Genomic DNA, 25,488 nt, shown 5'->3' on the forward strand with positions numbered 1-25,488 from the left:
TTATATGCAACCGATTGCACTCGTGCTAGCTTTAAACTTTTTGTGTGTCACGCTCTCTCTTATCTTTCTTTTGTTAATTAAATTTTATTTTTAGCCTGCCCTTCCCACAGAGCAGGCTCAGGGCAAGTTACATCATAAAAGACAATCAACAGTTAAAACCAATTAAAATATATAAAATCTAAAATTACAGAGTAACAGTAGAGATTAAAATGGCAAATTCTGTCTCACAAACATGGCCTATTACCCAGGTCCAGCAGGTCCTACAGCACTGGGATGGAAGAAGAAGAAATTGGATTTATATTCCGCCCTCCACTCAGAGGGCTCACAATCGCCTTTATCTTCCTCCCCCACAACAAGCACCCTGCGAGGTGGGTGGGGCTGAGAGGACTCTCACAGCAGCTGCCCTTTCAAGGACAACCTCTGCCAGAGCTATGGCTGACCCAAGGCCATTCCAGCAGGTGCAAGTGGAGGAGTGGGGAATCAAACCTGGTTCTCCCAGATAAGAGTCCATACACTTAACCACTACATCAAACTGGCTCTCATTCATGGAATGAAAGGGAGGAGGCCAATAACAAGTGACATCCACTGCCTTAGCTGAAAGCCTGGTGAAAGAGCTGTTTTACAGCCCCTGTGGAATTGAAGTAGTTCCCGCAGGGCCCGGATCTCCAGGGGGAGCTCAGTATAGATAGAAAAAACAAACTTTGTTATCAGGGCTTTTTTGTAGAAAAAGCCAGCAGGAACTCATTTGCATATCAGGCCACACCCTGACATGACACCATTGTTTTGTATAGGGCTTTTTTTGTAGAAAAAGGCCAGCTGGAACTTATTTGCATATTAGGCCACACCTCCTCATGTCAAGCCAGCCAGAACTGCATTCTTGTACGTTCCTGCTCAAAAAAAGCCATGGAAGAGGGCACTGTTAAGAGGAAACCTACTGAATCAGACCAAGGCTCCATCTAGTCCAGTATCCTGCTTCACATAGAGGCCAACCGAAGGTTATGGAAGTCCAACCGAGAGCCTTTACTTGCTGCCTCCTAGCACTCATATCCAGAGGCTTATACCACTTCTGCATGTGGAGATTCCTTTTAGTAACCAGCAGCCATCCAGAGGCTCATCCTTCACGAATGTGGCCCTCTTTTAAAACCAACTCTGCTAGCTGCCATCACTGCCTACAGTGAATTTCACAAGCGCCGCAATTAGAATATAGTGTTTCTAAACCCTGCTTTATTTATTTTAATTTTTTTTAATTGCTTTCTAGCCCAGTATTTTAGCCCCGCACTAGAGGCGTCCAGCCAGCATAGGAAGCGAAGCAAACCGACACTCTGGATTTTCAGCCTCTCTTTGGCTGACATCCCTTTTCTGACATGCTTTGCCCGCCTCCACCTGATGGCTCGGCGGCCCCTGCGCGGCTTCTGAGTGGCTCCGACAGCTGCTGCTCTCGCCCTCCCTCTCCCGTCGTTCCTATGGTTACGCCCCTCTCGGGCGCTCTCCCCCTCCTCCTCCTGGGCCCGGTAGTTTGGGGGCCGAGAGGTGCTGCGTGGAACCGGGACGGGCCGCCATGGAGAGAGGCGGTGAAGCCTCGAGCCCGGCCACGGACATGTTCTCTCTGGCTGGGCTTGGAGCTGCGCTGACGACTGTTCCGGAGACTCCCGACGCCGCCTCGCTGAGCTACTTGCAGCTTCCCTGGCAGCGGGAGCGCCGCGTGTGCAAGATGCCCAGCCATCGCCGCCGCAGGGCCGCCCGCCTGCACCGCAAGGTGGGGCCTATGGGCAAAGAGATCCACGGTGAGGGAATGGGCGCGGCAAGAGGCGAGGGGCTGCCCTGGAGCGCATGGAGATGATGGAGGCACCGCTGCTCTTTTTCCCGTGCCTTGCAGACCTGTGGCAGGGACAGAGGGAAGAGCTCCGGCAGGCTACTACGACAGCTGTCAGCCTAAAGTGCCAGAGGAAAGTTGCTGCCATCCTGTGCACATTTACCACTGAGTAAGCCCCACGGATTTGAGTGGGACCAGCTTCTGAGTAAGCGCTGCCTAGGACGGCCTTGGTGTTCCTTCGCCTTCTTAAATTGGAGCATATCTCATTGAAACAAGCATGCAGCTTAACTTCAGGCTTGCTAACAACACAATTCAGGGTTAAATGGGCATAGGCAATATCACAACTCTCAGCTCCAGGTTAACCAGAGGTAATATGGTGCAGCAAGTAGCCTGTGATTGTGAGACTATAGTGATGCCTCTTGGCACATGAACCTGGGTCTGAATGTGCTGGGTCTTACGTTTGAGTAGACAAACATGCATAGCAGTAGGTGGTAGACTGTTGCCACAAAGCTCCCCGGAGCAATAATATGACCAGTAACAATGGGAAAACTACCATGGCCCAGTTCTGTTAGCTAGTGGGGTTCCTACTACTTCCTACTGAAAAGCCTGGGTAGTCTGAAATGGCTGAAGGGCATCCAATGGATTTAAACATGATATGGGCCAACTTTACAGAGTCAGCTTCATTTTCCACAAATGTGCAGTTATTTTCTTCCCCAGATCATTTAAGTGAATATGAATATTAAGAATATGGCAGTGACTTTGTAGGTGGGCTGGTAGCATGAACAATTGACAGTGACAAATTCCTGTGAAACTGGCGCTCCATACAGCACAGAACTACCTATTTTCTTTGTCAGTTTTATAAAATAACAGGATGGGATACCGGGGAAGTGATGAGGCTAGTGTTGCTGCTGTTTGCGGATTCTTGAAAAGATTTTTTAAATATTTTTTTTAATAAAGGTGTGTTCCTGCACAGAAGTTGTGTCATAGGGAAACATTATGGCCTCCGGGATTTTTTTAAAGAAATAGAATCTCAAAACAGGAAATGTGCATGACGCTTGTACAACTGTGTGCTGTAGTGGCAATGATTGCACTGTCTAGAGGAAATATCTCCTTTTCTTGGGTACAAAATACTGTATTATCAAGTGCTCAAAAAAGTATTATATCCCACAGTAGAAATATGACACTGGCAGGAAGCTGTGGATGGGGCACAACAAACGAGAAACAGAAACATTTGTTTTGCAAAATCTGTTGTTGGAAAGAGCCTAGAGGGCAGGAGAATAAAATTGTTGTTGTTTCCCTATTTACTTTCCAAACATTCTCTCAAAAACTTTTTTCTCTTTTTTCCCCACAGCTTTGAAACGGTTGAGAGAAGCTGCCAATGCTAATGATTTAGAAACAGGTAGGGTTACATTGTTCAGGCTCTTCAGCAGATTTCAGTGTAGTTGTCTCTGCAAGTGTTACTGGGTGATTTTTTTTGCAGCCTGAAACTACAGCAAGCAGAAAAAAATGGCTTATGGGATGGCAAAAGTAACATGATAGTTGTAGGTTTTGGTTGCAGCATTTAGCATATCAGTCAGATTTTTGAAGAGAGGAGTGTAGGAAAGGCTTTTCTAATGTTTTCAGAGAAATTAGAAGGCCTGTGGAAGTGTCAGGTGACCAACAACTCAATACCAAATAGCAATACACTCTTCTAAATCCATGGAATTCAGTGAGCTAAGAAGGGTGTAACTCTTTTTAGGATTGCACTACAAAAGAATGTTTTGCTTCACTTCCTTTCTGCTCTCACTTGCACTCATAATGTGTACCAGTGGCATATAGGAGCAGGCCTTTATTTATGAATTTCTGTTTCACTTTTTTGCTAAAAATACAAACTATTTTACAAAGGTGCCTTAGAACAATAAGAACCAGAACATCAGATGAAAATGATAGACCTAGCAATAAAATGCCATAAACAGCTTAGAAACAATTACTTCCAACTCTTAGAGAACAGGTGAACAGAATGGATTTCATCTGATGTCTAACAATGTAGGCACCAGATATACATCTCTGGAGAGGTGACATGGAAGTAAATAAAATAGCATTGGAGAAAGATTGCCTTAACTGGGTCATCAGCACAAAAATGCTTTCCTGCCTGAAGGCAGGGGCATACAAAGAAAGTCCTCTGATGCAGATTTTAGTTGATGGGTGGGTTCATAGAGAAGCAAATTTCAGACACCATATACACTTTAGCCAGCACTGTGAATTCAGAAACAAACTGGAAATCCTTGTTTATTTTTATGCAACACAAGTACTGAATACTCTTTGGACCCAGTAGTTTTAGTTGTATGGTTATAAGAGAATGTGGTTAAATCTCTGCTGAAAATAATTGTGTAGCTGTATTGTGCCCACTGTAAGTGAGCCATGAGACATACTTGGACATTGGAAGGAATGGGAGATTTGTCAGCAAACAGCAGAATATTCACAGTAAGAGGACAAAAATGCATATGGATGTATAAGATTAAGTTAATATATAGAATTAAGATATAGAAGTTAATATATAGGGGGATATATAGAAATAAGTTTAAGATACTTATCAAGAATTTGCATTCAGACAAAGTATATTTTTACTGGTAACACCTTCACATGGGCCATTTGAAGCATTTAGGGGCAGACCTTTATTTATGAATTTGTGTTTCACTTTTTTGCTAAAAATACAAACCATTTTACAAAGGTGGCTTAGAACAATAAAAAGCAGAACATCAGATGAACTACTTGGTCATAGTGAACAATAATATGGATTTTCTCCATTTTTTTCTTGCATTCTTTATCCACTTATTTGAAAAAAATAACCTTCCAGAAGTTACTGCTGAAGAATTCTGACCATGGATCTTCAGCACCAAACATCTGTCTCGATAATGTGATCCACAGTTTACTTCACCTTGAATTGAAGTTCTGACTTAACTTAGTCTTAAGGCCATAACCAGCAGTGGAGCAGTGCAGGCAGCACCCCCTACTGATTGGATGGTGCCCCCCCTTCAGTTTGTGGGAAACCCCACCCCAGTCTCCCCTAATTTTCCCCCTTTTGTATTGCCGGCACTGCCTGTAGCCGCTCAGCTGCAGCAGAGCTCCTTCCAGGAAGGAGAAAGAAGAGAGAAGAGTACCCTTCCTGCACACCCACTGAGACCTCCTCTGTCTCCTCCTCTGGCAGCCCAATTGAAACTTCCTAGCAGGCCACCGGCTCGCTGGCCCAGCCCTGATCCTTTGCTTGGAACCAGCAACCACTGCTCCTCCTACTGACCAAGCCTCCTCTGCAGATGAAGCTGCTGGCACCACATGGGGCCAACCCCAGACTTGGCAGGCCTGGTGGGTGGAAGAGAATTGGGGGGGTGACCCCTGTTGGCAGAATCCCTCCCCCTCTCTGAGGAGGGGCACCAGGTGCACCAGTTTCCTGCTGGGGCTTACATGGGAGAAGCTGAGGTGAGAGCCACCAGGCCCCCCCCACAGAGCAGCTGGCCAAACTGGGCAGCAGCCATGTGGGCCAGCGGTCAAGCCCATTCCACAGCTGATTCTTCCTGGGGAAGGGGGCCTTAATTTAATTAATTGACATTAAATTAAATAAACTTTAATCAACAGCTACCTTGAAAATTTTAAAACCCACAAAGAAAAAAATTCTGCCCTCAGGCCTGGCCTTAACTAAAAGAATGTCCCATCAGCTTTTTTCATTCACTGACTTGTCTTTTCTCCCTTGGTGGCTACAGTGCAGCAGCTTCTGGAAGACGGGGCTGACCCCTGTGCTTCTGATGACAAAGGCCGAACAGCCCTGCACTTCGCTTCCTGCAATGGCAATGACCACATTGGTGAGTGACATGGAATTGTCAGCTTCTAATCCTTTTTCTTGGAGAGGGATTGCTGATCATTTCTTTTCCCTTTTCAAAGGTGCTGTCCTTAAAATGAATGCCACTTTGTGGATAGAGTTACCTTGCAAACATCTTAGATATCACAGAGGAAGCCTATTGCTAAAGGGGCGATGTAGACCTTAGGCAGTTGAGGGGGGGAGTGTGTGTGTGAGTACAGGGATGTGTAGTGGGATTCTTCTGGAATATGCTATCCATTAGCTGCCTAACACATAGTCAGGTAATTGATTAATCTAGCTCACTGTTGTCTATTCTCACAGTCAAAGGCTCTTGAATAACTCACACAGATTCTACTGCCAATCCCGCTCCCAGGATCCTTTTAATTGAAGAGGCTGAGAATTGGACCTGGGATCTTGTGCATGCAAACTCTGCTGCTAAGTTGCAGGCTTCCCCTTCTAGAATTGTCAGACATTTAATACCCCTGAAGAAGTCAAGGCTTATGAGTTTGGAGGGGGGGTGTGATCCTTGAAATTTCTAATATTTTCAGAAGTAGGACTAAGGAGGACATTTTGAGAATGTGCAGGTGGTAAGCAAGGTTGACATGTGACAGTATTAGGTTAGAATTGTGCTTGTATGTAGGCTTGAAAGTTTCATGGATATGCTCTAGAAATAATAACAGGATACCCAACTCTTCCAAAACACTTTGTAAGGGAATGGAAATGCATTTGGGGAAACATGAGCATGGTGATTTTGCTGTGTTCATCAGTAGCTGACATTCAAAAGCTAGTTGGTTTTGATTTAGCATTGAGGAAGAATAAGTGGCTTTTCTGTGCCTAATGTTCAGGGCCAACTTAAGTCTGTTTTTGTGTTTTAGTGCAGTTGCTTTTGGACCATGGAGCTGATCCAAACCAGCGAGATGGTTTAGGAAACACTCCCCTGCATTTGGGTAAGTCCCTGCAACATACTATCAAGTAATTTTTTCACCTTTAGAGTTTTTTGCCAATCTCTTTTCTTCCTTTGCCATCCTAGCAGCAACTGTCTTAATCAGGAGAATTGCCAGGGCATATCCTGGATTGTCATGAGTATCATAAAGACAGAGCTGGTGAAAGTCATTTTGTCCTAAGGAATTTGAAGCCGGAGTAAGACTTAAATTGTTGTGAGCAGAATCTGGTGACTTGGTCAGAATCCTGAAAATACAAAGCTTTGTTAAATCAATATTTCATTGTTAGAATGTCAGACTAGGATCCAGGAGACTGTGATTCAGATCTTCACTCTACTGTGAAGCTCACTGGGTGGCCTCACCCTAGCCTACCTCACATGGCTGTTTTGAGGATAAAATAAAGAAGGGAGAGCCACATGCCTCCCTGAACTCCTTGGAAGAAGGCACAATAATAAGGTGCTATGTAGAACTATATATACATATTTTATCATGAAACTATGAAACTGGATGTGTTTTTTACTTTTAGAACTCAGAAATGAGAAGGTATGGGCAGAACAACCAGCTCAATACTTTTTTCTCTACAAGCCTCCTTACCTTGTTCCTTTAATGAAACTGAACAGAATAGAGTCTCTGAAGTCTCTTAAAAACAAATCAGCTTTGTGTGACCCTGAAACTATGCAGATATATTTCCTTTGTTGTTCTGAACCTGAAATATGGGCTGTTACACAATTCTAGATTTCCCAGTTGCAGTGGTAATATTGTTATTTCATGCCATGTGTTCAAAATGTTTCTACATCTGTTATCACTTGAACTCCTACAGTAGCCTGTAAGGCAAGCTGGGTATGTTGGGACCCTTATTGCAAAAGGAGAGGCTGAGAGAACCTAAGGCTCCCAGGTGAACTTGCATCTTTCAAATCCAATTTTCTTCAAGGTCACGATACAATATATATTTCAATTGGAACCAATACGCAGTGAAATAATTTTGCAAGCAGATCAAGCCATCTCCGACTATCATAAGCAAAAAGGTTAACCTGGGATGCATATAGTCATTCAGATTCTTATCAAGAAGCTTTGACAACTTTGGTTACTGCAACTGAATTAACTTGTGGCATCATACTAGTAGAAATGTAGAACATTAACTTTTTTGATTTCTGATATGGGATATATTGACAAATTTGGACAGATTATATTGAACTGAGAAAACTATAGACACATTGAATTGTGCATATATATTAATTGTATACCTTAACAAAATTACTTTTGTGATTTGTGGCTGAAGGGCAGTTTTGAACCGGCTTGCCCTCTTGGCCTGTGCACTACATCAGTATCTTTACAAGTAGACCCTCTAGGAAGTAGACTACCTGGATAAGGCAGAGTTTGTCCTTACTGTATAGCACAGCTTAGTTGTGTCTTGTGTTTTCCCTCCCCAGCTGCTTGCACAAATCATGTTCCTGTCATCACCACACTGCTCCGCGGAGGTAATTTTTCCTCTTGACAATTTATAAGGCTGTCCCTTCCTTTTGTGTATTCTTCTGGAATATACCTTTCTTCTTCTGTGTGTGCATCTTTCCAGGTGCTCGAGTAGATGCCTTGGATAGAGCTGGAAGGACCCCGCTGCACCTGGCCAAGTCAAAGCTAAACATATTGCAGGAAGGCCTTTCGCAGAGCCTTGAAGCAGTTCGTCTTGAAGTAAAGCAGGTAAAAAGCTCATGTCCCCAGGGAGGCTGCAGTGTGTGTCATGGCTGCCATTACATTCTGTGCTTCAGAAGGGAATGGAAGAGGTAATTAAAGTATGAGTGGATTTGATGAACTGAAGATCCATAGCTTCGAACTTAAATGGAAGATTTACATTTAAATCTTCATGGTAGGAAAGGATTATGGTAGGAAACGAACACAAGTGTAAAAGCACTGGAATAACCTGAAAATTTTATAAAAATAATCTTGCTGGATCAAACTTGAAAAGAGACTTATGTAGTTAAGGGAGGTTTTCAGATATTAACAGAATGTTGTATGTTCATCTAGGGAGTTTTTATGCTGGTACTATAATACTGCCAAACTTCTTTGCTGGGAATTGTGTGTGTCTACTCTGTACAGAGAGAACAGTGTTGAGGATATTTCTCAGGGTCTCCTTTTTCAACTCCGACTCTTATCATAAAACCATTCTTAGCAGCAGTTGCCCTGGCCCTGTTATAACCTCTGCTGTTCCAGGAAGCTCTTCTTTTCTGACTATAGGACAGCTATCATCACTGGTGCTGCGCTGAGGGTGCAAACAGTGGTAATTTGAGTTTTCTAAAGGTATGAGGCATGCAGAAGAGGCAGCTGCAGTGAATTGGGTTGAGCCTGTGCTTTTCCCTCAGCAGTCTCCTCACTGCATGCATGGTTGGGCAGCAGGCAGTCTAGAAGCACTTTCAAAGGGACAGAGTGAGCCCTGAGTAATGTAAAGCTCCACAGGTGGGGATGGCTGGCAAAAGGATGGTCACCATCACCCCCTCAGCCTACAAAGAAGCACAGGCCCTATTCTTTTATGGTCCCTTTTCTCAGTCTGAGCACAAATTTTAATTTTGGGGTGAGGAAGGTAACAGTGCAAGTACAGGGTAAAAAGAAAGATAGGATTACATGCTACTTCAAAAAGCATACCTCCAAATTGGTGGGAAAATACGGTTACATCAGTTCACATCTGGAATTGCACACTGCAGATAAACTGGAACCCCTCCCCCCCCAGTCACCACCAAACAGCCCTTCAGAAGCAAAGAGGTCCAACACAAAGAAAACACAGGAAAGCAACACTTTGAGAGCAATGTAAAATGGGTAGAGTGTGACAGAATGAAGCCAATACCAGAGTTAAAGGCTAGTGTGCAAATGCTCCAGAGTGCCCAACTTGATAACTCTGAGAAGCTCACAAGCTTCCTCCCTTTTGTTTGTCCTCCATATCTTGTAATCAAAGCTGTTCTGCCTCTGGGCATGGTAGTTTCACTTAGCTATTAAGCATTTTGACATTTCTTAACCATATCCTCTAAATTTGTCCAGTTGTTGCCATATTCTATAAGAGAATAACAGCAGATTATTTTACCAATTTATATCCTATTTCTACCATTGTTTGAAGCAGCCACAATAACAATACAAAAAACTCTGGGTCTGATTATTACAGCAACAATAACTGAAAAAGATGAGTAGCATGAAAAATAAAAATCCATTCACTGTGATAAATAACACTAAAAACCTATCACAGGCATTCATTTTCTGCATTTCCTACCTCTGTGCCTATCTCGCAGCTGTAATCAAGCAGGCTATGTTTTGCATTGTACCTCTGCCTCTTGACTCCAACTGCACCACCTCCAAGCATTCTGTTGCTACCTTCTGACTTGGATGTAAAGGCTGATCTTCATTCTCATTTGTATTTGATGAGATGAGATTTGTCTCATAAAAACTTATACCATGGGAAATGATGTTGGTCTTTAAGTTGCTAAAAAGGTAAAGGTAGTCCCCTGTGCAAACACCAGTCATTTCCGACTCTGGGGTGACGTTGCATCATGATGTTTTCATGGCAGACTTTTTATGAGGTGGTTTGCCATTGCCTTCCCCAGTCATCTACCCTTTTCCCCCCAGCAAGCTGGGTACTCATTTTAGTGACCTTGGAAGGATGGAAGTCTGTGTCAACCTTGAGCCTGCTACCTGAACCCAGCTTCCGCCACGATCGAACTCAGGTCGTGAGCAGAGAGCTTCGACTGTAGTACTATAGCCTTACCACTCTGCGCCACAGGGTTCCTCTTTAAGGTGCTACTGGACTCTAAATTTGTTCTGCTATTACTGACTAATGTGGCTATCTATCCAAACCTGTAAAAATTGTATAGACAAGTTGTCTTTTAAAATTTGAACTTTGTCCTTCAGGGAAGTTGAGAAATCTAGAGATTTTAATTATGGGATTGCAGGGCCTCCCGTTAGACCTCCCATGAGGAAGTTCTGCTCCTGTTGCTGTAAGACTTAAGCTTGCATGTAACATAGGGAAGGGAACTGATTGCAACTATTACAAAGCATTCTGTTGCTATGGAAAGTAATATTTAGTTCTCATGTGTTGTTGTGAATGGAAAAAACAGTGATATTCATCCCCATTAGTGAGACAACTCTTGTTCCATGCCTTAGAGCACATTTATTTATTTGCAGATTGGTTTCTGTTTTACTCCAGAGGTTGTTCAATGCTTTTGTTGAGTCTGCAGCTGAGTTTCATCTAATGTATTCTAGCCAGAAGCCTGATCTGTTCTGTTATGTGTATTAAAGTGTCCTTTCTCCCATGTTGCTTCTTGCAGATAATCCAGATGCTGCGGGAATACCTTGAACGTCTTGGTCGCCATGAACAGCGGGAACAATTGGATGATCTTTGCACCAGGCTACAGATGACTAGCACAAAAGAACAAGTTAGTATTAACACAGCTAAAACGTAAATCAATCAAAAACAGCAGATAAAGTATCAGTGGTCAGAATAACAACTGATTAAAATAGCAGTTTAAAAAAGAAAGAACGTTCATGGCTGCTCAAATAAGGGGAGAGGTTTCCTCAAACAACATATCCACACACAGCTCAGGAAAACATGTGGGTAATGATTTCACCTGCTAGCTAGAGCTTAACCAGCTCTTTGCCAGGAAAGTATTGTGGGGAGGTCATTCCACAGTCCAGGTGCAACCACAGAAAAGGCCCTGTTGCTGATCATTCACCGACCTTACCTTTGAGAGCAGAAGCATATAAGAAGTGTCAAGCATGCGGGTTCAATGACGAATTGAAGTTGATACAAAGACTACATTTATTGATAGACCGATACTTTGGCCGGAGCCATTGCTTGAGAAGAATGAAACCAATACATTGATACACAACTTTTAAGACACACTTCAAAGGGATTCCAAAGGGAGGGGGAAGCAGGGGAGCATTCACACATAGAATATCAAAACTATGTACATTCTCAAGGCGTTATCAGGCATTTGGCCTTGCAATGCCAAGATGGCTCATCCTCCCGGAGGAGAATTCATGGGAAGGTGCTGATTGCTTTGTTCCCTCTAATTAAGCAGTCATAAAGCGGGAGGAAGGCCAGGAAAGAATAATAAACTAACAACATTTGGTTCTCTGGGATCTTTCCCAGGTCTGCTTCTAGTCAGGCCCTAAAACCATAAGTTATTGATCAGAATTAGACATGCTTGATATATCACCCCCCCCCCCCCCCCAATTCAACCCTGCGGTCTCTGAGGAAACTTTCTGTGAAATTTATTAACCAGATCTGGAGCCAATACATCCTTTTGAGCTACCCATTCATTTTCACTAGCAGGGAAATGCTTCCATTTGATCAAATAATATAATGTCCCATGTTTCATTTTGGAGAATCTCCTGTACTTCATGGTGACTCTGATTCCCAATCTGGATAGGATGCGGAGCTGTCAATCGAGGGTGCCAAAGAGAAGCACCGGGTCTCTTCACAGCAGACTGCAATGAAAGACAGGGTGCACTTTACTATACATTTTTGGTAGTTCCAATTCTACAGTCACTTTGTTGATTACCTGTTTGATTTTGAAAGGGCCTAGGAACCGATAAGCCAATTTTTTGGAGGGTTGATTCAAAGGAAGGTTCTTTGTTGACACAAACACCGAGTCCCCCACCTTGAAGTCCCAAGCGGGCACATGTGACTTGTCGTACTGTTTTTTGTATGCTTCCTTTGCGGACTCTAAGTTCTCTTGTATCCCCTTCCACCCCTCACTCAGTTTTCCCCACCATTGCTCGAATGAGCTGGGCTCCTTTATTTGTTCCCCCCCTGGTAGTGACGGGACAGGTTTCCCTTCGTACCCATTGACGATTTGGAATGGGGAGGTTTTGGTGGAGCTATGCACACTGTTGTTGTAACCATATTTGGCGAAAGGGAGCAAGTCCACCCAATTTGATTGCTGATGATTTATATAGCATCGTAAGTATTGTTCTAATAAGGCATTCACACGTTCCGTCTGTCCGTTGGTCTGAGGGTGTTAGGCAGAACTCAATCCTTGTTCTATCCCTAACAGTTTGCAAAACTCCTGCCAGAAGTTGGCAACGAATTGTGGCCCCCTGTCGCTAATCACCTTATCAGGAAATGAGTGGAGTTTAACGATATGATGGAAAAATAGATAGGCTAGCTTTTTTGCGGTTGGCAATTGCGCACACGGGATGAAGTGTGCTTGCTTGGAAAAAGTGTCCACTACCACCAGAATCACTGTCTTGCCTTGTGACGGCAGCTGTTTGACAATAAAGTCCATTGATACTACTGACCAGGGCTGTGTAGCTGTTTTGATGGGTTTTAACAGTCCAGGTGGCTTCCCACCCACCCCTCCTTTTCGCCATTAAGCAGATGGGGCAGGAGACTACAAACTCAGATACATCTTTCTTTAGGGACGGCCACCAGAACTGCCTACTGATTAGATGGAGTGTCATCACATGCCCAAAATGACCGGCCAATTTGTTTGAATGGCAAAATTGTAAGACCTCCGCCCTCATGGTTTTGGGGACGTACAACTTTTCCCCCCAATACCACAATCCATCCTCTTTTTTCTGAATTTCCCCTGGACGGTCGTCTCCCTTCTTTTCTGTTTCTAAAGCCATACGTTCTTTTCCCCACCCCTCCTGATCGCGTTTGGTTTTAGACCGTGTCGTCACTACTGCAGCTTCCTGGGAGAGGGGAACCAGAGAGTCTACGACTTCCTCTTTTTGGCTGTTGTGCTGTGGCAAGCGAGAGAGGGCGTCAGTCAAGAAATTCTTGGTTCCCGGAATGTGCTTCAGCACAAAGTCAAACTTGGAGAAAAACCCCGCCCACCTAATTTGCTTTTTGCTCAGTTTTCTCCGGCCCGTGAGCGCTTTGAGATTCTTATGGACCATCCAGATCTTGAATGGGATTTTGGCCCCTTCCAACCATGACCGCCAGGTTTTCAAAGCATAAGTTACAGCAAACACCTCCTTATCTCACACTGACCAGTTCCTCTGCTCTGAGGAGAACTTTTTTAAAATATATGCGCAAGGTCTCAGCCTCCCCTCTTCGTCTTTCTGCATGAGAATGGCTCCTACAGTCACGTCGGAGGCGTCGCATTGCACAATGAAGGGCCGCAACTCATTGGGGTGGCTCAGGACCGGCTCGCTAGTAAATAGTCGCTTTGTCGAACGTCTCTTGGCATTTCGGTGTCCAATTTAGGCGGGCTCCTGGTCTCTTTGCCTCGGGGCCCTTCCCCCTTGTTTTTAATAGCTCTATGAGGGGGAGCATGATTTGGGCGAACCCCGCAGTGAAGTTTCTGTAGAAATTTGTGAACCCGAGGAAAGATTGTAGCTGTCTACATGTCCTCGGGGGAGCCCAATCCAATACTGCTTGCACCTAAAGCCGGGTTCATAGCCAACCCCTGTTCCGACACCCGAAACCCTAGGTAATCTAATTGGGTCTTGTGGAATTCACACTTGGACAGTTTGGCATACAACTTATGCTTCAACAAGGTGCTCAACACCTCCCTCACCAATTTTACATGAGACCTCATCCTGAGAATAAATAATGATGTCATCCAGGTACACCACCACCCCCTTAAACAAAACCATAACACATCATTGATAAAATTCATGAACACCCCCGGCGCTCCCTGCAGTCCAAACGGCATCACCAAATACTCAAATTGTCCCATAGGGGTATTGAAAGCCGTCTTCCACTCATCCCCCTCCTTAATGTGTACTCTGAAGTACACGTCCCTCAGGTCCAGTTTGGTAAAAATCTTTCCTTTGGACACCGTGCTTAGTAAGTCCTTGATGAGGGGGGCAATATGTCAAGCATGTCTAATTCTGATCAATAACTAATGGTTTTAGGGCCTGACTAGAAGCAGACCTGGGAAGGATCCCAGAGAACCAAATGTTGTTAGTTTATTATTCTTTCCTGGCCTTCCTCCCGCTTTATGACTGCTTAATTAGAGGGGACAAAGCAATCAGCACCTTCCCATTAATTCTCCTCCGGGAGCATGAGCCATCTGGGCATTGCAAGGCCGAATGCCTGTTAACGCCCTGGGAATGTATGTAGTTTTGATATTCTATGTGTGAATGCTCCCCTGCTTCCCCCTCCCTTTGGAATCCCTTTGAAGTGTGTCTTAAAAGTGTGTCTCAATGTATCGGTTTCATTCTTCTCAAGCAACGGGGCCAAAGTATCGGTCTATCAATAAACGTAATCTTTGTATCAACTTTGACTTGTCATTGAACCCGCATGCTTGACATTTTGAGAAGAGAACCTCTGTGGCAGACATTTGATGACAGATAAGTGGCATTTTTAATCTTGCTTGGGCACAAACAATTAGGCAACTCATGCAATTCTTTTAAATTGGCAGGGTATCACAGCCCATACCATTTAACAGCCTGGCTGACATAAACTATCTGAATAGTTTTCTGAAGTTGCTGGGTCGAGAGTGCATTACAGTAATCTCTCTTGGATGTGGTCAGAAGACAAATATCTCACAAGATCTTACTTTTTTAAGGAAAGGCTGTAACTGATGTCTCATCCAAAGTTGCTTAAATGTGGTTCATATTAAAGAGAAGACTTGAGTCTCCATTTATAGGCATAGTTCTGACAGCAAACATCCTCTGTGCTTCCCCCCTCCCCAAGTTACAAACTAGTTCAATCGTGTCTAGAATAGGATAGCTTGTAAAGTCCCGATTGTTGATCAGCAGCATCTCACTCGTTGTCTGGAGTGACATCTCATATTGCTTGCATTTCTGTTTTCCCTCAAGATTAAAATGAGCAGGAAATGGCTCTTGAAGGTGTTTTTAAAGAAAGCATTTCAGATGCATGCAGGAAACAGAACATTTGCATATAAAGCATTCTAATCCACAGACCATTGAACTAGAGATAATTTACACATTTTGTTTGTGTTCAACTGTGTTGGTCCTGGGTTTTGTCTCTGAAGTTTGTATTGTTGAGCCATTAACGTAACACACATTCAAACTCTTTTTCTGAAGAGACGCAGTCATGCCATTTTATTCAATCCTATTTGTAAGCCTTAAACAGACTGTTTAAAACATACAAAATGTAGTAGGTATTTTTAAATGTTTAATGCAGGGGTGGCCAAAATTATTTAACATAAGAGCCACATAGAATAAATGTCAGATGTTTGAGAGCTGGAAGAGAGGCAGGGAGGCAGGCAAATAGATGGTGGGGAGGAGAGAAGAAAAAGACTGCAGATTTATACCCCGCCCTTCTCTCTGAAACAGAGACTCAGAGCGGCTTACAATCTTCTATGTCTTCTCCCCCCACAACAGACACCTTGTGAGGTGGGTGGGGCTGAGAGGGCTCTCCCAGAAGCTGCCCTTTCAAGGACAACTCGTACAAGAGCTATGGCTGACCCAAAGCCATTCCAGCAGGTGCTAGAGGAAGAGTGGGGAATCGAACCCATTTGGAATAGGGTGGAATATAAATGAACCAAATAAAATAAATAAACCTGGTTCTCCCAGATAAGAGTCCACACACTTAACCACTACACCAAACTGGCTCTCAAACTGAGAGGGAGAGCTGAAAAGAAAGCAGATGCATTCTCTAAGCTGCTGCTGGCTTGGCTTAGATAAGTGATTTAAAGAAACAAATGCCTTTTCCAAGCTGACTGACTGGGCAGCGGGGGTTTTGAGAGCCACACAATATGTTTGAAAGAGCCATATGTGGCTCCTGAGCTGCAGTCTGGCCACCCCTGGTTTAATGCCACTCTCCATCAGAGTGCCCAAGGTGGTTCACAGGGTAGGTCATCTGGCCTCACAAAGGCAATACAGCTTATCAAATGCTAAAAACACTGCATATTCCAAAACCAGCAATAAAAGTATGACAGCAACTAAAATAACCATCATTAACAAAACTCACCACTGCTAATATGACAAAAATCAACAGTAGCTGTTTAACATCAAAACCAACAGCAGAGGGGAAGACTAAACCAAAAGAGCAGTTAGTTAATTAAAAGCAACCTAATCAAAACATCTGGCACTGTGGCCTAGCACTAAAAGGTGGGTGACAGTGGTGACAGTTGTAAAGGGAGGGCATGCCAAAGCCTGGGACAGCCACTGAAAATGCCCTGTTCCTCCTAGCTACCTGCCCTGCCACAGAAGCAGGAAGGCACAAACAAGCACCCAGATGCAGAGGGCACTGTCCTTGAAATGTATGGCCCAGGACCTGCGCCTTGAGTTCAGACTAGAATAGGCAATCAGTGAAGATATTTATTTATTTAGATTTTTAGTCTGCCCTTCCCATAGAATAGGCTCAGGGCAGGTTACATCATAAAAACAATCACCAGTAAAAACAATAAGGCCAATTTAAAATATATATAAAATCTAAAACTACAGAGTGACAATAGAGACTAAAATGGCAGGTTCTGCCTCACAGACATGGCCTGTTATTGCTGGAGTTCACACCACCAGGCAGTCTTTTGGCAGCATTCTGAACTAACTGGATTTTCCCAGCTATCTTCCACAACAGTCCTATATTACAATAATGAAGCCTGGAGGTGATAGGAGCTAGGATAACTATGACCAGATCACACTTTGCATGGAAGGGTCATAGTTGAAGCTGGTAAAAAACACTACACACGATTGTTCCAAGGTCTGAATCTGTTGTTCAGACTGAGAGTGCAATTACATTCACAGTAGGCTGTCTTTCGGTTGATGATGATCACTAACATTACCCAACAAAGTAAGAGTCAAACTAGACATGATTGACTGAAGAAACAATTATGCACACAAAAGCTTATGCCTTGAATAAAATTTTGTTAAACATGCCACTGGACCCAAATATTTTTCTGCTGCTTCAGACCCACTTGAATCTACCAATCAAAACTGATCACTCTCATTGCTACAAGCTGACTCTACTGCGTTTCCTATCCATGCATTCTCCAAATTATTTCTCGTTTATTGGAGCCCTTCTCTTCATTATTGTAATTTGCCTTGCATTCTGCAGGGGATAAAGACAGCTAATAAATGTTCTAAATAAATAAATTCTCTGGTCCGTAGTAGCAGAAATATCTCTTGCTTTAGCAGTTTGACTGTATTAGTAGCATCCTGCACTTGCCCCACACCTCATTATTCAAAGTTCTTTGCTATGGTGCTTAGTGACTACATGCAGCAGGGGCCCTAGAAGCCCTGGTATTTTCTCTCAATTTCGGCAGGTTTCCTTTTCTACTCATCTTCCTTAATGTATTGCTTATTTCTCTGACAGGTGGATGAGGTTACTGACCTCTTGGCCAGCTTCACCTCCCTCAGCTTGCAGAAGCAAAAGATAGAGAAGAGGTAACAGGCTTTCTTGCTGCTCTCTCAACTGAAAGGAGAAGCTGGAGCTGCCCTGCTGCCAATGTCAATCATGTTTTTCCTCTTGGCTCCATGCTGAGCCTGGACTGGACTGCATGGCGCCGTCACTGCCTTGGATGGTTCCTCTGGGGCGAGAGGTTCATGTTGAAGTCCTGGCCTTGTGAAGAAGGGGCTGAACTTTTCACTCTCTTGCTTTAACAAGCAGGGAGCAAAATGTTTTTGGTATGCTGCCCTTTCCAAGACATCCCTAAGGCCCTGAAAGTGGTAGATCCATTGTACTTCAAGCACATCTGGGAAACAGCTGTCTGGTACACCATCACACTCAAGTCTGCCTCTAATTTCATGTTTTTGGTATTCAAGCACATGAATCAATGAACATTTGTACAAATGATGAGAGGTGCTTATACCCCTTGGTGGGCAATTTTTTAAAAAACTGAGAGTGCTGAGGGGCCAGTAATACTGCTGTGCCCCCTACTGAGATATAAAAGGCTGTTTAACACACACACACCCCAAGATTTCAAGCTCCTCAACTCCCATTTCACTCCCATTTCCTGTGTTTTGAAACATGCACAAGAATCAGTAGCTGAAGTATGCAAGGGGAGACAGACTCCTGCTAAGTGTTTTCTTGCTGTTCATTTTGGAGGCTAGCAGCATGTGGGTGAAAGAGCTCTTTGGCTTGCTCAGTCTGTGGAGAAGAAAGGTTTAGTTGAATAATAAGGAGGTCCCTAGCACCAGATTGGGAAGTTATGCTGAAGCCAGATGGGAAGTCCCTGGGGGCCAGTGACTCTCCTGGCCCCAACATGCCTGTTCATACCGTATATCCTTGTCCCCCACCCCGAGGTATTTAATTTGGCCTGTTCCAGAAAAACCAAGAAAGAATTAACTTTACATATTACTTTTTCCTTACAAGGAACCTGCATATTTTATTGAGGGAATAAGTTGTTTGCTTTCCTAATGGGGATGTGTGATTTGGACAATTGACATTTACTGGACTGTGCTAAGCTTCAGTTAAGTGCAAAAGTCTTTTTTGTTGTTTATATCATAGATTTGTTACACACAACTGTCAAGGAAAGCTTGCTTTCTCATTTGGGGGCCAAAAGAGAAACATCTTCACAGGTCTACTAAGAAGAGGGTTTGCCTTACACAAAGGGAGGGACTGGACCCCTGATGCATGCCAGCCTAGCCAGCATTCTACAACCCTTCAAGGATGTAGTCACTTCACAACACTGTGTTTTGACTTCAGCCTGCTCACAAGTGTGTATACTTAGCAAATTAGTTCTCAGGAGTCACTGGTCGTGTTCCCTGCATCACTGACATTCCAAGCCTGGTTTAGGACCTTGAGACTAGTAAGATATTATGACCTTTGCTTTTTAAATAGGCTGTTTTTAGGGCAGAGAAGACTTAACTGGATTCATATCTTTAGATACAAGTCTAAATCATGACCCAAGCAGCTTTGATAGAGACTCATGAACGCTCAGGGGAGGAAAGTTTGGGGCTGACTTGACTCTGACCTTGCTGGAGTCATCACTGTGAATATGAAGAACTTCATGCCAATGTGCAAGGAGGGTGGGAGGCTATTTGAACTTTTCCACTGTAGATTTCAATAAAAATAGTGGCTGCTTTCAAGGTGTCTTCAGATGTTCTCCCTGCTGTCTTCTCTGGCTTTACCTTCTCTCTCCCTTTTTTTTTTGTTTAAGCGACTCATCTCTGCCTGAGGCCTGAATGTGGACTCAGTAGTTTCTTCACTTGAACAATCAGTGGTAAAATGAAAGATGACAGTACCTCAATTGCCTTGAGCTCAAGAGCTGAGGTATCCTATCGACCAGATGTAATTTGCTGCCTTTGTTGTGTACTTGTGGCTCAGCCCCCATTGTTATGAACTTCTGCTTCTTAATAGAGTTGTTGAATCTACAAAAAGGAATCAATGTCTTTTTGCAACCCCCTGCTACTTCACTGCCAGCAGCTTATGTGCTCTGTACCTGGGAAACAGCACTGCTGTCTAATTAGATCATATTTCTAAACTGAATTCTTTTTAGGGCACAGAAGGCAAAAATATTACTCATTGTAATTTGGGGAAACAGAGAAGGGAGAAATTGTCAGAAACTAAACCTGAGTTATAAGGGGTGGGAAACAGGCAACATATCAAGGAGTATATTGATGGTCTAGAGCAGAGGTGTCAAACATAAGGTCTGGGGAACAGAAGCAGCCTGTCCAGGGCTGTTGCGCACCCTGTGAGCAACTGGTGCAAGGGAGGGAACAGGAGGCTGCTCAAGGGTGGGCAGGCAGAGCCACTCCAATTGTGGCTTCAGCATGGCGGAACAACCTCATCAGCAGTCAAGCAGAACTCCTTCACTTCATGGACATCCTCACTGGTAAGTTGGGAGCCACTGCAGCTACATTCATACCTCTCCACTTGGCCTGCAGCTCTGAGGATGCTGTCCCAGAGGGCCTCAGGGATCAGCATTTGCTTTGGGGGTGGGGAGATGCAGATGATCCTCTGTTGGGGCATAGGAGTGTCTGGCCATGCTGTGCTGTTGGGTCTCCAGCCCACCCATGTGGGTTTTCTTGTGCACCTCTTCTCAGCCCTTGGGGCCTTGCAGTGAGGACACACCAAATCAGAGCTTACCACCCATTGTCCTTTATAAAGTTTATATCTCTGGTAGCTGGCATGTTTCATGACACACATAACCTGACATGACAAAGTGACATGTCAGGTCTGGGTCTCATAACAAATGAATTTGATACCTCTGGTCTAAAGGATAGCCATCCAGCTTTAGTTAGTTCTGATAACATCTACGAAATAAGGAACAGTTACTGGAATTTCGTCCACAATATGGATGGAGGAGCTGATAGCAAACTTTTGCTCAAGGCTGCTTTGAAACCACCCCCACCCCCCAAGAACGATCTTGCATGCAATTCACTAAGAATGTTCATGGAAAGGAATGGATTCTGTTTAAAAGCAGGAAAACGGAAGCCATTCTGTGAGGAGATGGTGCTGAAATAGTATGATGGTAGAGGAAGCCTGTGGTGTAAATCAGACCCTTTGCGTGTACCAGTTGTGCTGATTTGCACAGGTTCTGCCCTCTGAACAAATGGTTGAAGAATCATGAATACCAATTTCATATAAAAGGCCCAGATGACAACAGAGGCTGTCTGGGTTAGAAGGGCAGGGATGATTCTGCACCTGGACTTTTTCAGCATCAGTTAGACTGGAGCTTTGGAAAACAGCCCACAAATGATCAGTTACCGTAATTTTCAACATGTTACTTCAGCTCTACCATCCTTCCCTCAGGAACTTTGAAATTAGTTACAACTAGTAATGGAAAATACTCCTTACATATTTCATACAGAATGAAAATCAATGAAGAAAAAAAATACTGCATATTTCACAGAGTATGTGGCTATATGGGTTTTTGTGGGGGGGGGGGAGGTTTGGTTGTTGGACGGGCCTCTGTTTCTTCGGAGCTAATAAACAGAGGTTGAACTGTACGTTAGTAGTTTGGTCCCCATTTTATTTAAGTTTTATATCAATTGGATAGTTAATAGTTATCTGTTTCCAACTTTCATCCTTCTAAGCTGGTCTCTAGAGCACTTTCATTCTTCCTTATGTGGATGAAGCAGTATTGTTCTTTAAAACCAATATTGGTTTAAGGCGGCTGCTGAGGACTCTTGCCTTATATTGTGACAATGAACTTTTGACTTTTTTTTTTTTGCTGTTGTGTCACAACTGACTTGAAAGCAAGAGATGTTCAGAGACGTTTACTGTTGTCTGCCTCTGTGTTGCAACCCTGGACTTCCTTGGTGTCCTCCCATCCAAATACTAACCCTGCTTAGCTTCTGAGATCTGACAATTAATCTAAAATTCTTGTTTTTACCAGAAGGAAGACCAAGCATAGTTTAATAGGAATCACACTGAGCAGGTGTCAAGCTATAAATATTTAAGAGTTGTTTTTCACTCTTCTGAGTTGTGGCATGTACAAGAATGCCAGAGGGAATGCCCAGAGAAGTGGCTTTGCTTTCTAAGATTTTTTCTTTTATACAAGAGGAGAACAATATATGCCCTTAGTTATTCATGTTTTTGTGGTCACAATTACTATGCAGTTCCTACATTTTGGGGGGGGGGGTCTCTCAATTACTTGTGTAGGTAGGGTTGCCAACCTCCAGGTGGTACCTGCAGATTTCCCACTATTACAATTTATCTCCAAGCAACAGATCAGTTCCCCTGGAGAAAATGGATGCTTTAGGAGGGTGGACTCTATGGCAGTATACTATGCTGAGGTCCATACCTTTCCCAAATCTGGCCCTCCCCAGGCTCCACTCCCAAAATCTCCTGGTATTTTTTGGCATTTTAAAGGTTTTTATTAAAAGAAGAAGATGAAGAAGATGAAGATATTGGATTTATATCCCGCCCTCCACTCCGAAGAGTCTCAGAGCGGCTCACAATCTCCTTTACCTTCCTCCCCCACAACAGACACCCTGTGAGGTGGGTGGGGCTGGAGAGGGCTCTCACAGCAGCTGCCCTTTCAAGGACAACCTCTGCCAGAGCTATGGCTGACCCAAGGCTATTCCAGCAGGTGCAAGTGGAGGAGTGGGGAATCAAACCCGGTTCTCCCAGATAAGAGTCCGCACACTTAACCACTACACCAAACCCAGACCTGACATGTCACTTTGTCATGTCAGGTTATGTGTGTCATGAAACATGCCAGCTACCAGAGATATAAACTTTATAAAGGACAATGGGTGGTAAGCTCTGATTTGGTGTGTCCTCACTGCAAGGCCCCAAGGGCTGAGAAGAGGTGCACAAGAAAAATTACAGGGAATAGTAAAACAAAGGGAGAAGAAAAACTATAAAAGGGGGCTTCCAATTTTCTCTGCAACAAATATGATTACAAAATTTACTCTATGGATAAGAAAAGCTCTCTTTTTCTATTGTCTAAATCCCTTATTAATCAAAAACACAAATCTTCAAGTAATTATTATCTGTTTCACGCAAAAAGAAAATCTCTAGGTATTTTCCAAGTAAAATCTGGCAACCATAGTGTATGATAACTTTAGATCTTTCGAAATTATACATGCTAAATTTTTGAGAGCCAGTTTTGAAGTTTCTCATTGTGTATGTAATGCAACCCTGGGTCTTGAGACAGGCTTAATTTCTCTTGAAGCCTGTGCTTGGATATACAGTATAAATTACTAGCCAAAGATTGTTTTCTTACCTGTGGGACTTGATTCTTTGACACTATTGGTCCAAATGAAAATTACTCCTTCCAGAGAAACTTCAGGCTTAGCTTAATAGCCTTTTGATACCCCAAAGCCAAATAACTATGCAAAGGATCTGGAATGCTAAATTACAACATAGTTTAAGTCTTGTCACAAAGACTTCAGGGACAAGAAGTTTATACCCTATTGACATCAGCATTGGATTGGCATTTTTCCGTTAAAGTTAAAATTATACTCTCCGACATACAAGAGAGCTACCTCAGCTTAGTCAGAGAGGATTCTTGTTTCCCACTAGAAAAAAATTGTTGATCAACGACTACAGTTCCTCAATCTTTCCTTGGATTCCCTTTATTCAGTTACCAGACAGAAAGCCATGAGAACAATTAAGAAATGTCTATTTAAGTATGATTGTAACAGTACAATCTGTAAAGCAAAATGTTTTTGTTCTACTCAGTTTGCTGGTATTCTTCCATCTTGAGAGCTTCCCAATTACTGCTCTCATTTGACTGTTCCTTGCTATAGGCCTGCTTTTATGTTGACATGCCTTAATGTCCTGCCATCTAGAGCAGGGGAGGCCAAACTTGCTAAACATAAGAGCCACACAGAATAAATGTCAGATGTTTGAGAGCTGCATGACATGAATGTCATATGTTTGAGAGCAGAAGGAAGGAGAAGGGAGAGGGAGATGTGGAAAGAAAGCAACTTTCAATATAAATGCATTCTCCAAGCTGCCAACTGGCTTGGCTTGGAGAAGTGATTTAAAAAGAGAAATGCCTTCTCCAAGCTGGCTGACAGGGCAGTGAGGGCTTCAAGAGCCACACAATATGTGTGAAAGAGTCACATGTGGCTCCCGAGCAGCAGTCTGGCCACCCCTGATCTAGAGTGTTGCAAAGGAAGTATCTTAAGATACCATAGTCTGATAAAATATGTAACTATGGTGCAGATAGTGTAAATGTGTGTCACATGACCTTTGAATGTAATTACTTTTCGGAGCCTAGAAATCTTTTAATTCTTCCTTTGCTCCAAAATATAGATTGTATGGAGACATTACCTCTTTTATTAGAATATAATAGCAGATGTATCACTCTTTTAGCTGCAAAATTTTATGCATCTGTGATAGATTTTCACAGCTGTTCAAATGGGGTCTAGCTTTTTCTATATTTTCATAATCTGCTTAGAACTAATAAGAAGCAGTAGGAGGTAAAAATAAATGGTAGGTTGCCTTTCTTCTCTCAGATCATGACTCCAGGATCACAATAAACTAGCCAGATTTTGTGCGGCTGCTACAGCCTATTGCAGTTCTGTATTAATCTAATGGATATTTGTTCCTTTTGATATTATTTATGCAATGTTCTTTTATATATCATAGCTGATGTATTTATTTCTGAGCTGGTCTTTGACCATAATACATAATTCATTCATAATTTAATGGTTCTTAGAGGCTAAGATTTCTATAGATGTGTTTTTAAAAAGAATAAAGTTTCTCTGACCTTGAAAAACCCCATGCTACATTGCCTTCTAAAAACTTTAAAACTGTGGCAATGTAAAATTAATGTCATTTTAGAAGATTATTCGTTATGTAGCATGTCAAGAAAAACTAACCTCTTAGTATGAAATTGCATGTTAGTAAAACAAACATGTCATACTCCAGCACTGGACTCAAGTCCAGGGCTGTCTCCTTCTCCAGGGTTTCTTTAGTAGAACTTGCCCTGGGGGAAGAACCTCAGAAAAGATGGACGGTTACAGCACCCACTCCTGACAGTAACCACTCCCTAGATGTCTTAGGGGATCTGTAAGCCAAAATGCCCTCAAAAGAGGTTGGGAAATTGACAGGTGGGCACCTTTGGCTTAAAAAGGATCTAGAATCGATGTATACAGGATTCAACTTCAAGAAATTATTGCTAAATTTACCAAGGACACTAATTAAGTAAAACAATCAAAAATTTATTACAGAAATTATAGAACATACATACAAGGTAATGGATACTTACAACACACATGCAGTCCTAATAAAAATAGAGAGAAATGCATATAGGTAACATAAGGATGGACAAACAGGGTGATAATTAGCAATCGTAGTCTTCAAGGAAGGCTCCAATGGCGACAAACGAGGATGATGGGGAAGGGGACCCTCAACTGGCCAAGAATCGGGGATGTATCTAAACAGCAGGAATGGAGTACCGCTAGATGCACACCTGCGGGGAGTTGGGACTGCGGTTATAAGGATTACCTTGAGCCCTTAGGGGGCAGGAGGTACAGGGGCGGATGACAGGTGGTCAGCTGGTACATGACCTCAGAAAAAGGGGAGGCTCTGCAATGACCATAAGGGCTGACCTTATGTGGTAGCCAATAGCCAGTTTATTGGGGGCATCTGATTGGAT

The 25,488-nt window shown here is 43.2% G+C and overlaps 1 protein-coding gene across 1 annotated transcript; it reads left to right on the top strand.

Moving 5' to 3' along the window:
- Window positions 1-1,368: 1,368 nt before the first annotated feature.
- Window positions 1,369-19,516, top strand: ANKRD54 (ankyrin repeat domain 54). Its single transcript, XM_060245480.1, has 8 exons — window positions 1,369-1,784; window positions 3,165-3,212; window positions 5,551-5,649; window positions 6,521-6,592; window positions 8,017-8,064; window positions 8,160-8,284; window positions 10,891-10,998; window positions 17,802-19,516. The coding sequence occupies exons 1-8, from the start codon at window positions 1,559-1,561 to the stop codon at window positions 17,874-17,876; spliced, it is 801 nt and encodes a 266-aa protein (XP_060101463.1). The 5' UTR covers window positions 1,369-1,558; the 3' UTR covers window positions 17,877-19,516.
- Window positions 19,517-25,488: the final 5,972 nt, after the last annotated feature.

Source organism: Heteronotia binoei, chromosome 8, assembly GCF_032191835.1.
Source record: "Heteronotia binoei isolate CCM8104 ecotype False Entrance Well chromosome 8, APGP_CSIRO_Hbin_v1, whole genome shotgun sequence".
Classification (NCBI taxonomy): Eukaryota; Metazoa; Chordata; class Lepidosauria; order Squamata; family Gekkonidae; genus Heteronotia; species Heteronotia binoei.

What these genes read in the sequence shown, in the direction of transcription:
- ANKRD54 (XM_060245480.1), top strand. Translation starts at nt 1,559, where the DNA reads ATGGAGAGAGGCGGTGAAGCCTCGAGCCCGGCCACGGACATGTTCTCT. An exon ending in TGCTAATGATTTAGAAACAG is followed by an intron (nt 3,213 to 5,550) that starts GTAGGGTTACAT and finishes TGGTGGCTACAG; the next exon opens with TGCAGCAGCTTCTGGAAGAC. An exon ending in CAATGGCAATGACCACATTG is followed by an intron (nt 5,650 to 6,520) that starts GTGAGTGACATG and finishes TTTGTGTTTTAG; the next exon opens with TGCAGTTGCTTTTGGACCAT.